Source organism: Micropterus salmoides, unplaced genomic scaffold, assembly GCF_014851395.1.
Source record: "Micropterus salmoides isolate LMB-PRFRI ecotype aquatic unplaced genomic scaffold, ASM1485139v1 Ms_hic_scaffold_14, whole genome shotgun sequence".
NCBI classification, from domain to species: Eukaryota; Metazoa; Chordata; class Actinopteri; order Centrarchiformes; family Centrarchidae; genus Micropterus; species Micropterus salmoides.
In genome coordinates this window covers 8,602,830-8,618,204 of record NW_024040485.1, presented here as the reverse complement: position 1 = coordinate 8,618,204, position 15,375 = coordinate 8,602,830, and the positions used below count along the sequence as shown (strand labels likewise).

The following is a 15,375-nucleotide window of genomic DNA, read 5'->3' as shown; positions in this document are numbered from 1 at the left end:
CAGAAATTTTATTCATGTAGCAAAAACTTTAAGCGATAGACACCAGATGCGCCAGTGCTAGGAGAACATACTTGATGACTTTGAGATGGTTACAGGTTTTCATCGCTCCCATTAGAGCTACAGAGATGTCTTGCTAATGTACATGGGAGTGAAGATGCATGTAAAAACATGCAGCGTGTGTCAAGGGTGATGATTTGAAAATATATAAATTGAAAGTATTAGAAGTAAAACATAAATGTCATTGATAAATTGTGTAATGAATGTCAAGTTTAATAAATGTGGTAAGACATTATTTCTGACTGTTTCACATGCTTTGATTACAAATTTGCCATCATAAGGTAGAAAGGGCTTATCAGTGGGGCAGTACCCTCAAAAGGCCACATTTGTACCATTTCTAAAAGTCCATTTAGGTACCATAACATTTAGGTCCATATTTGTCTCCAGGGGTACATATTTGCCCACATAAGGTACAAACTGTAACGGTACCAATACGTACACATGTTAAGGGGTACAATGGTTGTACCTTTGAGGGTACTGCCCCAGTGACAAGCTGTTGGACCCCTAAAAGGTACAAATTTAGCACATTATTTCTAACAGTGTAGACTTGGGTGAAGGGCTGGCGTCTGACGCCGGCCCGCTTAAGCAGCCTGATGAAGTACAGCCTCTGTTGAGCTTTTTTCACTGTAGCTGTAGTGTTTTTAGCCCAGCTAAGGCTCTCTGTGATGTGAAAGCCCAGGAACCTGTCAGTCTGTTCAACCTCTGTCCCCATAATGATGACAGGCTGCAGAGGGGGGGCTCTTTTCCTGAAATCCAGAATGACTTCTTTTGTTTTATCTATGTTGAGGACAAGATCATTGTCCTCAACATAGACAGTGATCTTGTGGACCAGGTCCCTGTATGATGACTCATTCCTTCCTTTGATCAGGCCAAGGATGGTGGTGTCATCCGCGTACTTAATGATGATGTTACTGTCCTGTGTGGAGGCGCAGTCAAATGTGTACAGTGAGTTTAGGGCTGAGACAACAGCCCTGTGGGGTTCCTGTGCCGACTGTGAGCTCAGCAGAGACCTTCTTTCTGTCTGTAAGGAAGTCCAGGATCCAGGTATGGGTGGGTGTTGGTACTCCCTGCCAGCTTGGCAGTCAGCTTAGGCGGTCTGATTTGAAGGCGGAGCTGTAATCAAGCAACAGTATCCGTACATATGTGTTGTTAGAGTCCAGGTGTTGCAGGGTGGAGTGAAGTGCCACCGCATCATCCACTGATCTGATTGAGCGGTAGGCAAACTGAAGGGGATCCACTGTGTCTGGAACCACAGAGTTTATATGTTTTAGTACCAGTTTTTCAGACACTTCATGTCAACTGGTGCGAGTGCCACGGGTCTGAAGTCATTCGTTGTGTTTGTTTTTTTGGGGACCGGCACAATAACAGAGGACTTAAAGGTGCGTGGAACTGTTTCCTGTGAGAGAGAGGAGTTAAAGATGTCTGTATACACCTCTGCTAGTTGTTCTGCGCAGGCCTTCAGGACTCTCGTGCCGCACGGTCAGGTCCTACTGCCTTGCGGAGGTTCACCTGCCTCAGAGCCCGGAGGACCTGTGTGTGCGTCAACTGGAGTGCATTCTCTTCTGGATCACAGGGGGCCTTTTGGGGAGTATCTGTGTTGTGCTGGTCAAATAAGGCGTAAAAGCTGTTGGGGTTGTCTGGTAGAGCAGCATGAAAATATGAATATTTACAATATTACAGTTGCACTAAACATGAAAAATATATAATTTTTGAATAAATAGGTGCAACTTAGAAAGGAAAAATGTGCTGTGTAGTAAAATCTTTGCAGCAACTTATGGCTTGATCATCCTGGAGAAGAATCTCTTGATCTTCTTCAGCCACTTCTTCCGGCATTTGACTTCAACAAAGTGTGTGTTTCCTTTATCATTGTTAGTGTTGCCCTCATGTGAATTATGACTAACAGGAGCAGCTGAAGCAGCCTTATCTGTGCCTGATGCTTTCTCATCTGTCCCAGCATTGTTGGGGTCATTAAAGCCAGAACTGGCTACTTTGTCTGGTAGTCCAGTGTTTTTAGTTCCAGCAGTGACAATGTCAGCTGTGGCCGGTGGTTCATTTTCTTCAATTCTATCATCAGCTGAAAGTGTATCATCCAATTTAGTAATGGACGAACCATTTCTGGATGTTTTAAAGGGTTTGCGTTTAACCAATGAATGCTCCAGTTGGCAGGCTTCCATGGCCAAACAGGCAGATCTCACATAAGGGTCTTCGTTAGTGTGAAAGTGTTTCATTGTGACAAAACTGTGCTCTAAAGCTTCGCTGGGGGTGATTCTTTTTTCAGGATTCACTTGCAGAATCTTTTTGATGAGGCTTAAAAAGGCCCGTGTGTCTTTATATTCAGCACGATTCTTCACTTTTGATCGGGTCTTCACCATGTCATCCAGACTGGTAAACCTGTTGTAATAGGGGAAGAACCACTGGCCTGTCTTGTTGTAGTATGCATTGTTACTATTCAGCTTCCATCTATAGTTTTTAAAGTGGAAAAATAGGTTGGTCTTTCGTCCATTTCTCAGCATGTGATCATCAGGCAGACCCTGCATCTGCACGATATCGCTCATGAGGTCATACTCACATTCAGACAATATTGGATAAAGGTGCTTTCCCAGGTACAGGAAGGCCAAAGTGCAACCTAGTGCCCACATATCGATGGCCTCGTTCATTGGGAGGCCCAACAAGTCCTCTGGGGCCCTGTAAATAAGCCATTGATCGGTGGTGCCATACCTCAATGTGGAAACTGGTCCTGCTGCACCAAAACCAATCAGTTTCACCTTGAATGACTGCAACTGATTCACAAGCATTACCTTATGTGGCTTGATGTCTGTATGAGCCAGACCGATGCTCTTGAGAGCATTCAGAGCCACCAGGAGCTGTTGTGTGATTACTCTGATCTCAGATAAACACAGTGGCTTGAAGTGCCTCCTTTTCATGAAGGAATACAGATTTATGTCGAGCAGTTCATATTCCAGACAAATGTGGGCCCTGTGTGTAAAACGCCAATTGAACCTGATCAAGTTGTTCTTGTCTGGGTCAAGCTTACGGAGTTCTTGAAGCGCGGCCAACTCCCTTTTATCAGGCATGGGGAAGGTATAAGGCAAAACCTTCACAGCCACGTCCCTGCCATCCTGAAATAGTTTGCACCGGACCACACGCCTAGTAACTCCTTTCGCCAGGTGCGCCCTTACAAGATACAGTCTTGATTTATCAAGAATGTAATTTTCTTTAACGAGATGATTCATTTCTCTAGCGAATATTTCAAAGGGTTTGCGTTTATCCAATGAATGCTCCATGGCCAAACTGCCAGATCTCACATAAGGGTCTTCGTTAGTGTGAAAGTGTTTCATTGTGACAAAACTGTGCTCTAAAGCTTCGCTGGGGGTGATTCTTTTTTCAGGATTCACTTGCAGCATCTGTTTGATGAGGTTTAAAAAGGCCTGTGTGTCTTCATATTCAGCACCATTCTTCACTTCTGAGTGGGTCTTCACCATGTCATCCAGACTGGTAAACTGGTGGCCTGTTCTGTGGTAGTTTTCATATTTATCATTCAGCCTCCATAAATAGTTTTCACAGGTGAAAAATGTGCTGGTCCTTCCTCCGTCTTTCAGCATGTGTTCATCAGGCAGACCCTGCATCTGCACGATGGCTCTCATGACCTCATATTCAGACTCTGTCGGATAAAGGTGCTGTCCCAGGTACAGGAAGGTCAAAGTGCAACCTAGTGCCCACATATCGCTGGCCTCGTTCATTGGGAGGCCCAACAAGTCCTCTGGGGCCCTGTAAGCAACGCACTGGTCGGTGGTGCCATACCTGAATGTGGAAACTGGTCCTGCTGCACCAAAACCAATCAGTTTCACCTTGAATGACTGCAACTGATTCACAAGCATTACCTTTTCTGGGCTGATGTCTGTATGAGCCAGACCGATGCTCTTGAGAGCATTCAGAGCCACCAGGAGCTGTTGTGTGATTACTCTGATCCCAGATAAACACAGTGGCTTGAAGTGCTGTAGTTTCATGAAGTCGTACAGACTTTTGTCGAGCAGTTCATATTCCTGATAAACGTGTTGAAAGTCTTTAAAATGCCTATTAAACCTGACCAAGCTGTTCTTGTCTGGGTCAAGCTTACTGAGTTTTTTAAGTGCGGTCAACTCCTTTTCACCAGACCAGGGGAATTTATTATGCATAATCTTCACAGCCACGTCCTTCCTGGCCCATTGAAATAGTTTGCACTGGAACACTTTCCCTGTACGTCCATTATGTAGGGCCGCTCTTACAAGATACAGTGTTGATCTTGATTCATCCAACACACAGTTATTTTTTACGATAGAACTACACAACTTTAGTTTAGGTAATGCTGATCCCATTTCTACAAGTTAAATGTTTCCACCAGCTCTCATTCAGTATCCTATTGAACTTTTTTCTTCTTTTTTTTTTGTTGTAACTTGTGCCAAAAAAAAACCTGCTTTGAGAAAAAGATTTGTGAAGATATCACCGTGGGCTTCTGACTTAATGTATATATATAAAGTCAGAAGCTGGGTAGGTCATTTCTGCCAGGTGATGTCACATTTTGAATGCAGTGTAACATTTTGCCTTTATCTTCAAAGATCAAAGCACAACGTCACACCTGATTTAAAAAATAATACATCAATGTAGGACGTCAAAGAACCTTATTATCGTGACGTCACATTTAGTATTGGTTTGAAATTGACCAGAAACATTATTACGTTTATGTAGGCTCTAATCAATCTTTAATTATTACGTTTATATATGACGATGAGATGAGATTTCTCTCTGTCAGTGCTGTGTGTGTTCGTGCTGTTCGTGTCGATTCATAGTTTTCACGTGACATCACACTCCAATGAAAACGCTCCCTTGAATGGCAAAAAGAATTTCCGTTGCTGTGTATCATCAGCTTTACTTTTTGCGTTGCCAAAATGCTGGATGCTTGTTTGTGCTTTTACTAATCGAGAAGACAAGCCTGAGCTATGTTAGGTGAGGGATTCCCCAGAAGGTAAAAGTAAACATTTCCGCAGTCCGAGCGGTGGCCGGAACCTGGCAGTAGAAATACGGCAGCGGATGCTGTAACGTTGTATGGATCAGATATGAAAAACACTTGCAGTTTGTGTTTATATCTTTCTTTTTGTTGAGTTGAAAGGTGATCCAAATAAAATTTGACTGCTGCGTCTCTACGGGGGAGTCGCGGTGTGAGCCGCTATGTTGGTCCGTTGTTTTGCCCTCCAGGTCACTGTGCATGTCACGTGACTGAAAACTATGAATTGCTGTTCAAAACGTTGATTCAATATTGGTGTAAGATCGCCAAACACTACTGGATCTTCGTTTCTCTGCCAAAGATCTAGTAAGGTTTGATCATGGCGGATATAAAACTTTGCCCCCGCTCCTATCGGGAATACCTGCTTGCCTTTGCCGCTCTGAGGCTTCACATCTCCGGCGTAGGCCTAAGCGCTACCGCCGCCGGGGAAAACGCAGCGGTCAGCTGGTGAGGTTGAAAGCCTGTTTAGCGTCTTCTTCCTGGGCTGAGTACCAAGCGGTGCCTCGGCTCCTCATTCCTCTGCGATTGCTGGACCCTGTCGACGCCTGGTAGGTACCTGCTGTCGGCCTAGATGAGGTGTTCCAGCCATGCGGCCCCTGCTCTGTTATAAGAATGTCTAGAAATGTAATTGTCGCCATCATCCTCGGTCACCAGCTTTGAGCTGAGCTTATATCACACAGTGTTGTGTGCAGTGGTCTACCGGCCTCCCAAATACAATAAGGACTTTGTAAATGACTTGTCTGTAAATACGATCGTGTCCTCATTGTTGGGGATTTTAATGTTCATGTGTGTTGTCCTGAAAACCCACTGGCAAAAGACTTTTTACACCTCATTGACTCTTTTAATCTTGTGCAGTCTGTGTCTGTATGGGATTAATATCCCGCCATGATTCAAAATTTTGAAAACTCAAAATCTTACAAAACATAGTTTTGTAAGATTATAAGAAAGAAACATAGTTTTGTAAGATCGAAAACTAAGATTTGCAAGCCTGCAAACATTGTTGTTTTTGAGTTTTCCTTCTTCAGAACATTTTTTTACGATGTTGCACAAACAATTTTGTTCTCCCAGTGCATTAGTTTGTTTTCCAGGTTTGAAACCTTGTAAATGATGATCTGAAAATTGAGATTCAAAAGGGCAAAACTTTATTACATTTGCACTCCTATTGCAGACTTTTTTCAGAGCTGAGTTTACAACACACACTTTGCAGAGATACGCCCACACGGTTGCAAGCTTGCGCCTCACGTGATTTGTGGCATAGACTGTATATGAAAATGGACGTAGCGTTCATGACGTCACCCGTTGGTTTCTGCAGAGCCGTTTTGAAGCAAGGGGGTAAGCCAGAGAAGGGACAGTGAAGCCGATCAAAGCCTGCATGGAGGGATGCATGTAGGCCCAAAAATGATGTCAAAACCCTGTGAGAGGTGTAACCGTATTGCTTAGATTATAAACTCTCGGCAATCAAAAAAAAAAACTATCAGAGCAATCATCTGCTTTGGTGTTTGACAGGTGAACCTTGTAGGTGGGCTGATTAAACAGTGATGATCCGAGTCAAACACACTGAGCCATGAAACGTTTTGTTGGCGAATTTCTACAGCTACCAGAATTACGGTGTTTCTGCAGTTCTACGTCATTAAACCGCGGTTATGCTGCGCGATCATGCGCAGTAGACGCTGGTGCTAACAGGAAGTGGCCCTGTAGTAGTATTTTATTGGTCCAAAACTGGCTTCACTGCTCTCCATTCAAATCAACGGGGTGGCTTCGTCCAGTAATATGTATGAAGCTTAAAATTGGCGGAGCTGGCTGGTGTTCTGTCGATTTATGCTATCGAGATGTGCTACTTAGCAGTTCTGCGCATGACAGCTGTTCCATGTTTTCCTGCTCTATATTTGTTACTTGTTCACAAACGGTCCAGCAACACCTACCAACCCTTAAAAGCAGTGGACCTCAGTCCTCGGCAACATATGTAATAAGCTAATGTAATAACAGACTATTGGACATCATACCTTGGTTTTAGCCTTACTGCTTGTTGTTTCTCCAGTCGGTTGGTGTTCGGCGGCCCCACGACTAGTCAGCGCTTGGGCCTTGGCGTCTTGGTACGCCAGGAACAGCTTTTTACTAGCAGGTTGTCCAGGGGGTCCGCCTCGGTCGGCTTATTGAAGAAAACTTACAGGGATAGGATGCTAACCTTGGCTCGGGTTGTCGGTTTGATTGTCCTTTATTACTGCTCCCGTAACTAACCACGTGGCTGGCCTTACAAACAAAAGAAAAAGATAAATTCAACAAACGTTTGCTGGAAGACAAAGAGAGCTTTAAAAATCTGCTGAAGAGCCGAAGTACAAGAGAAGAGAGCTAGTGCTGTTTTGTCTGTCTGGCCGCTTGGGGCGTGTCCCCAGGGGGCTTGGCTTCCGGTCTCCTTTTAATATGGTCCTAAAGGCTATATGCGCGTATTTTAATCAAATATCTTCCCACAATCAAACCTTTAATGTCAAACAGTTATACCGTTCTTAGTTTTAAGCATTTGATAAAAAGAAAGGAAAGTTACTTAATCGTTGTAATATTAGAATGGTTACCAGTTAAACACATTTTCACGATTTCAGAATGAATGAGACTTAACTCAATATTTCCTGGATAATATTGGCTGTTAAACACGAACATGGCATCAGATTATGAACATTGAACTACAGAGTAATACATTAAACAGCAGAAGCGGCATTTCAGAATGATGGCATGTAATACTAAGTTTGTCCTCTTGGGGGACACTGGTTCCATGAGAGAACAATTGAAAGGTCAACTCCAGGGGAGGAGGACCTTTCACTTTAGGTTTTGGTCAGCCTGTCTCTAGTGCCCCCCCCCCCCCCCCCCCCCCTTCATCAGGGAGAGACAAAGGAGATTTTTTGGAATCTCATAATCGCATAAAATAAAAAAACACACTGGCTGATCCACTACAGTAATGAAGGTGCGTACTGGTGAAAGAAATGGTAGGACCTGGGGAACAAAGTGTTGACTTACCACTTATTTCTCTGTTTCCCATTCAGGCTCTGATGAGCTTGTTTGTAATGTTCTCTAAAGATGGCTGGATGAACATCATGTATGATGGGCTGGATGCTGTGGGAGTGGACCAACAGGTATTTCTGCTAGTAAAGTAAATTATTGATGTGTTTACACTGTTATTTATACACAAGTTGTTTTGCCTTCTATTGACAGCAGTGCAATAAATGCGCCCTTGATGTCTCCTCTCTGCTCTTCTCCTCTCAGCCTGTTTTGAATCACAACGAATGGATGCTGTTCTACTTTATCACCTTCATGATTATAAGCTTCTTTCTGCTCGACATGTTTATTAGTGTAATGGTGGAGACCTTCCACCAGTGTCAGCAGAATCAAAAAAGTAGCGATGGAGAGTTACTTGAAGAGGGAGGAAAAGTCCAGTGCAACAGTAAGGAGAATGAAGGGGCTTGTTGGCGGTCTATTTTTCTGAGCATTGCCTTTCACAGTCTAACAAACAAACGAGAAAGACTGTTTAGGTCAAGCAAACAGTGGCCGATCATATTGGCCAGGGAGATGCATGTATTCGGACTGGTTTCGACCAGTGGGTTTAACAGAGGTAAAAACAGCTGCCTGCTGCAGCTGGATGTAACGTTGATGAGATGATGATAGTGAACCAAAACAGTAAAGTGTGAACCATAAAACCAACGTTGAAATGCTTTGTAGACTTGAGATGACCTGCAGAATGGTGTGATAAGCCTCTTTGGGTTCATCACTTTGAGTGACTCCTTTTGCATCTTTTTGTAGCCATGCGATGTAATTGTTGATGTAATAATAATATTGATTAGAGCAGCTCTAAATGTTTTTAGTGTTTGTTATATGTTCCTTTTTCTGTGTGTACATCTGAATGCATCTTTGTGTGTGTGTGTGTTCCAGATCCTGCAGCTACAGATTCTCCGGGTAGCAGCAGCAACTCGGACCACTTCATGTCTGTCGTTATTATCAGCAATGTTGTGATGATGGGTCTCCAACATTACAATCAACCTCCGGTAATGCGCACACACACACACACACACACACACACACACACACACACACACACACACACACAATCACTCTCAAAAAATGTATTTGCATTTGCATTGATTCTGAGGCAATAGAATAAACCTTTTGTGTGTCTGCTCAGTATATAGGGAGGATTACAGAGTATTACTTCTGTTTGGTCACCTTCATCATGTTTATTGAAGTCATGAAGAACCTTGTGCAGTTGGGCATAAGGGAGTTCATAAAAATGAGGTGACACCGTACAATGAGCAAGAAATTAGCTTCTCTTATTTGCATTTGTGTGTAAGCGCCTGAAAAGTGTTCAATGACTTTTGTGTGTGTTTAGTTGGAATCTACTGGACGTTGCTGTACTCATGGTTTCCATCGTCAGCATTGTTTTGCACCAGATAAATATGGCAGACATAGTTCCCATTAATCCCAGCATCCTGGGAGTATGCAGAATACTCAGAGTAGTACCAGGTACTATACACACACTGAAAGCGTAATACTAAACGTATCTTTGGGTGACAAATATAAGTTATCTGTGACAACTCTTGTGTCTCTCTTCAGTCCTGAAGGTCAGAAAGATACGAATTCTGCTAAAAACCATCATAAAGACTCTTTCACAGGTAAACACAGACAATGAGGGATTTATTTAGTTTTTTTGTCTAAATAAATCAATATAAATTATTTGGTTTTGCACAGGGATAACCTTGCTCTTGCTGCATTTGGTGCTTGATTTTTACCCACATTACAGTATGAAGAATCTGTCCCTGGGGTATCTCTGTTTGTGTGCTGTTTACACACTAGGAACCCAGCGACAGTGCTGTGCTCGCCAGTCAGTTTTATTTTTAAATTTGCATGTTAATAAAAACTAATCACATCAGATAGGGCCTAATTTTTGGCCGTCATAAAACTCAAGTTGGCTGTACAGCCGGATTAAGTGATCACTGATCAATTAAAGGGATACAATCCTTTTAAGCTCAAAAGATGGAGGAAGTGTGTAATCATAGCCTGTCTCAAATAAAGTAGTTCCTTTTAGTTGAGGTACAAAATGGCCCCGGCCCGTGGTTGAGAATTGAGAGTATCTACATGTTAGCGTTTGTTGTGCAGCAGATCTAACACTGATTTTGATTCCAGGTTGGGAATATTTGTGTGATCTTCATGTTGTCATTTTATATATACGCTGCGGTGGGAGTGGAGCTCTATGGCAAGCTACGTAAGTTACACTACTAGCAGAACACACACCTTCACACGGGGTTACTGCAAAGGATCATGGTTACAGAGCTGATCCCAGATTTGCCCAGTATCCACATTGTTGACAAGGAAATCCAGAAACCCTTTAGCTAATCCTCAAGGAGAGTCAGCCTCAGGAGGCAGCCTTGTAATAATAATAATAAATTTTATTTATAATGCACTTTACATTTCAACGAAATCTCAAAGTGCTACAGAAGCAGGGGGTTAAAAACAGTTCCCAAAATATAACAAAATCAACAAATAGAAATAAAACACCACAAAAATAAAATTAAAATCATGAGTGTTGAAAGGCCTTTTGAAATAGGAATGTCTTTAGGACCTTCTTAAAAACCTCCACAGTTTGCGGGGCCCTTAGGGTCTCTGTGAGGGCATTCCAGAGCCGTGGGGCGACTGCCTGGAAGGCCCTGTCTGTGTGGAGAGTTTAGTCCTTGGTTGGTGCAGGCAGTAGGTAGAGGTGGAGGAGCGGAGGTGGAGGAGCGGAGGTTTCGTGAGGAGGTGTGTGGGGTGAGGAGTTCACTGAGGAAGGCAGGGGGCAGTTCCATGTATGCACTGATGGGTGAGGAGACAGATTTTGTACTAGATTCTGTGTTGAATGGGCAGTTTTTTGCACCTCCTTGTCAGGACTCGGGCAGCGCAGTTCTGAATATGCTGGAGCTTTTGCAGGCTCCTGCTAGGGATCCCGACGAGGAGGGCATTACAGTAGTCCAACCCGGAGGAGATAAAGGCATGGATCAACTTCTAAGCATCCGGTTGGGAGAGGGAGGGGCAGAGTTTGGCAATGTTTTTGAGGTGGAGGAAGGAGATCTTACAAAGGTGGCGGATGTGGGTGTCAAATGTGAGATTTGAGTCAAGTCTGACTCCGAGGTTTGTAACAGAGGTAGACGGGGCAATGTGATGACCAAAAATGGGTATTCTGCTGAGGGAGGAGGACTGGGTTTGGTGTGGGGTACCGATCAGGATGACTTCGGTTTTGCTGCTATTTAATTCAAGAAAGTTGTCAGACATCCATGCCCTTATCTCCTCCAGGCAAACCTGAAGTGCAGATGGCAGAGCTGAGGGGAGTGTGGAGTATACATTTTTATGTATAATTGTGTATCGTCTGCGTAACAGTGGAATGAAACTTTGTGTTTATGGATGATGTGACCAAAGGGTAGTAAGTAGATGGTGAAAAGGGTCAGACCGAGGACGCACACTTGGCGCTCCACAGCTGACTGTGTGGGGTGATGATTGGGACTGTCCTAGAGCCACATACTCCGTCCTTACCTGTGAGGTAAGACTGGAACCAGCTTAGTGTGGTCCCAGAGAGTCCTACCACAGACTGGAGACGGTGGAGCAAGATGTTGTGATCCACGGTGTCAAAGGCGGCCGACAGGTCCAGCAGAAGGAGGAGAGATGGTGAGCCCAGTCTGCAGTCATAAGTAGGTCATTCATGACGCGGACCAGGGCTGTCTCCGTGCTGTGTGCTGCTCGAAAACCAGACTGAAATTTTTCGTATATGTTATGGATGTGAAGGTGATTGTGGAGTTGGGCTGGAACAACTTTTTCCAAGACTTTAGACAAAAACGGCAGGTTTGAAATGGGTCTGTAATGAGCCAGGATTTCGGGGTCAAGTGACGGTATTTGAAGATGGGGGCGGATAACTGCAGTTTTGAGAGCTGGAGGAACCTGACCGGATTTGAGTGACTGGTTGAGGATTGCTGTGATGCATTTTGTGATCCTCTCCACCTCTGTCTGAGAAATGCGTGAAAAGACAGAAAATGTGTTGAATGGGTTTGTGAGACTGATTTTTGGAGGAAGGTGAAACTGTGGCAGAGAGGTTGGACCGGATGGAAGCCACCCTGTTGGTGAAAAAGTCCATGAACCTATTGCACTGGTCTGTACTGGTGTCAGCATGTGCATGTGTGGGAGGTTTGAGAAGAGAATTTATTGATGCGAAAAACTGTTAGTAAATACCCCCCCCAGAGCATCATTTAGCCATTAACTAATCCTAAAATTACAAAGGAATCTGGATAAATATTACAGGCCTACTCTTATGCCACACTATCAGTATGTTAAAATAAGAAAGTGACTCAAACACATATCTGAAGGATTTTAATTGGTTGAAGCCAACATGTCCACTGTGCACTGAAGTCAATATCTGTATGTCTGTGCTGTGTGCCTCTGTGTTTATCAGAATGCAGTGATGACCACCCGTGCCTGGGTTTACATGATGAAGCCAACTTCAGACATTTTGGGGTGGCCCTGATCACACTGTACGCCATATGCACCGGAGACAACTGGAACGTGATTATGAAAGTATGTACTCACTCCCTCATGACACACAAGTTCTATACATACAGCATAGGATCCCCCAACCACTGCCCCCCCTGGCAACTTCCAATTAATTAATTTCGGGAGTGTTTAGTCAGTGGACAACAAGTCAGCTAAACAATTTGTCTACAGGGAGCATACAATTCAACATATATGAAGTACATATATGAATAATTACATTTGATTAAAATGGAGCAGTTCTTTCAATGAAACTTCTCAGGGAATCATTTGGGGAATCGTTAGTAAATTACAGACCCATAAAACAAAGCATTACAATGATGTTGTATCCTAACTTTTGCTCTACCGTTTAGTTTCCAATTGTCAGTTTATTATAATTTCTGTGGTTTTGAAGTAAGAATGATTTTGTAATGTTGTCTCCAGTCTGTGTGCCAGTCCCTCTTCCTTTCTGAATCTTGCTCTGTGTCTCTCAAGGACACACTAAGAGAATGTCATCCTGATGAGCACGGCTGTATGAGATACCTTTCCTGGGTCTCTCCGTTGTACCTCATCAGTTTCGTGGTTATGGCTCAGTTTGTGCTGGTGAACCTGGTGGTCGCATCGATCATGCAAGCGCTGGAGGACACCAAAGAGGTACAGTTGCAGTACATACATCCGTTCTTTGGTTAGAACAGAAGGACTGTGCTGTGGGAGGAAACATGACAAGAACAAAATAATAATAAACAAAGCTCTGATTTCTAACTTTGACATTGTCGAACCAATGGAAGAAGAATATTTGTATATCTCACAACAAACCTACTGACTCTGCTGTCTTCTCCCAAAGGAGGAAGGCCGGCTGTCTCCAGGGGAGAGCGAAAGACCAAGCTCCAGCCACGTCAACGCAGAATAAATTGCAGAATGTTTTTATCAATAGTTATTTAATAGTTATTTTAAGTAGAGATATTATCTGTTTAAATAAACTGTTTATATTAGATTTAATGTCACACGTTTGTTTAGATGGCAATTGCTTTAATTATAGTATTTTATTAGTGTTTTTTAAATTGCAGAATGTTTTCATCAATAGTTTGTTATTTTAAGTAGATATTATCTGTGTAAATAAACTGTTTATATTTTATTTATTGCCACACGTTTGTTTAGATGGCAATTGCTTTAATGATAGTATTTTATTAGTGTTTTTTAAATTGCAGAATGTTTTCATCAATAGTTTGTTATTTTAAGTAGATATTATCTGTGTAAATAAACTGTTTATATTTTTCATTTTTTGCCACACGTTGTTTAGATGGCAGTTGCTTTTATTGCTTTATTTTCATGTTTACGTTCAATAAACTTTGTATAGATGTTGTTTCCTTTGTATAAATTTCTGAAATTATTTTTTGAATAAATGTATCCAACTTTACACCCCAACAACTGTTTTAACATTTTTATCCACTATTTTGTTGTTTGAAGAAGTGATGTAAACTGGTTACACCAGGAGTTTTCAAACACCTCTAGAAAGTGCCTCGTAAGACGGCAGACAGAAAAAAAAAATAGGAAAATGAAAAGCAATCCTTGAGAAACAACCTATTTTAATAAATAAATTCTGGTGTTATTTAAAATATTTAAATCCTGAACACATAATATGTTGCCGAGAACTGAGGTCCACTGCTTTTAAGGGTTGGTGGGTGTTGCTGGACCGTTTGTGAACAAGTAACAAATATAGAGCAGGAAAACATCAGGAACAGCTGTAAAATACTGGTAAACAGGAAGTGCAAACTTGATCTTTGAAAATGGCAGATCTTCCTCCTACAGGCAGAGACCAGTGCCCCAGTTCCATAGTACATCCAAATGGAATCGCTTGCATTGTCAAAGTATACTGTTTTTGCAGTTCACAATAAATCGTGCAGTTACACACATTTTGGAAATGAAATAAATGCACTGATCACGTCCCCCAATCGCACTGAAACCTTGGAACGCTACTGTCAAGGAAAAAACTAAATGCTTTTCAAAGATTAAATACTGTTTTGTTGGATCTTCCTCGAGCTGCCTGTTTTTCAGCTGCTGCATTTCTTCTCACAATCTGCAGGGCTTGCTCTCGAGCACGGAGCCGCTCCTCGTGAGCAAGTGCTAGTTCCTCATTCTCTTTATCTTGCTGATACTGCAGCAGCTTCCTGAGTGGCCAGCACACCTTTTAAACCAAAGATTGCTAATGCTGGCAACACTTCAAGTTGTCCTAACTGGCAAGTTGTCACAATGACCTCCTTACGACCCTGCTTTGGAAGGCCTACTTCATAATACTTTGCTATTCTCAGTAGCTGGTCTTTAGTTTGCTTATCAAACAATCCCACACTGAGACATTGTGCAAAATTCTCCACATTAACCATCTTTTCATCAGGGAGACACCAGCCAATAAGTCTTAAAAAAAATGGAGACAAAGTTCCACTAACTAGTCCACGAGCCAATTTGGTACCAGTTTGTTTGTAGCGTCAATAAGTACTAAGTACTACATCTCTTCGGTGCTGTTGTAGAAAGAAGGTTTGCTGTGTCTCCCAGGAAAGTCTCAAGATCATGGAGACACCACCCTCATTGGGCTCATCTCATGAGTCTGCCTACAGGTGGGAGATCGACCAACTGGTGACCTGGTGCAGCCAGAACAGTTGGGAGCTCCACAGTTGCCACTGTGGACCTTCCGCTTCATGGGCTCCATCATCTCCCAGGACCTCAAGTGGGAGCTGAACATCATCTCCCTC

General features: G+C 42.9%; 1 protein-coding gene and 1 long non-coding RNA gene across 6 annotated transcripts in view; one reads left to right on the top strand and one right to left on the bottom strand.

Moving 5' to 3' along the window:
• The window catches only part of LOC119902851 (voltage-dependent T-type calcium channel subunit alpha-1I-like), a 62,343-nt gene extending 48,290 nt beyond the window's left edge, over nucleotides 1–14,053 (top strand). The window contains exons 1-11 of one of the 5 annotated variants that reach the window (XM_038719219.1): nucleotides 4,911–5,040; nucleotides 8,134–8,223; nucleotides 8,354–8,531; nucleotides 9,017–9,129; nucleotides 9,267–9,376; nucleotides 9,471–9,604; nucleotides 9,695–9,753; nucleotides 10,265–10,343; nucleotides 12,555–12,676; nucleotides 13,124–13,282; nucleotides 13,473–13,614. In XM_038719219.1, the coding sequence (XP_038575147.1) occupies nucleotides 8,140–8,223; nucleotides 8,354–8,531; nucleotides 9,017–9,129; nucleotides 9,267–9,376; nucleotides 9,471–9,604; nucleotides 9,695–9,753; nucleotides 10,265–10,343; nucleotides 12,555–12,676; nucleotides 13,124–13,282; nucleotides 13,473–13,538 (1,104 nt within the window). In that variant the 5' untranslated portion in view covers nucleotides 4,911–5,040; nucleotides 8,134–8,139 and the 3' untranslated portion in view covers nucleotides 13,539–13,614. Of the gene's footprint in view, nucleotides 1–4,910; nucleotides 5,041–5,297; nucleotides 5,647–8,133; nucleotides 8,241–8,353; nucleotides 8,532–9,016; nucleotides 9,130–9,266; nucleotides 9,377–9,470; nucleotides 9,605–9,694; nucleotides 9,754–10,264; nucleotides 10,344–12,554; nucleotides 12,677–13,123; nucleotides 13,283–13,472 lie in introns of those variants that run through there. The other 4 variants (XM_038719220.1, XM_038719221.1, XM_038719218.1 and 1 more) reach the window with 4 other exon arrangements.
• LOC119902866 lies at nucleotides 12,998–13,553 on the bottom strand. The gene is made up of 2 exons (XR_005444374.1): nucleotides 13,445–13,553; nucleotides 12,998–13,333 (listed from the first exon to the last, which is right to left on the bottom strand). It is a non-coding gene; the product is annotated as an uncharacterized LOC119902866 (long non-coding RNA).
• Nucleotides 14,054–15,375: the final 1,322 nt, after the last annotated feature.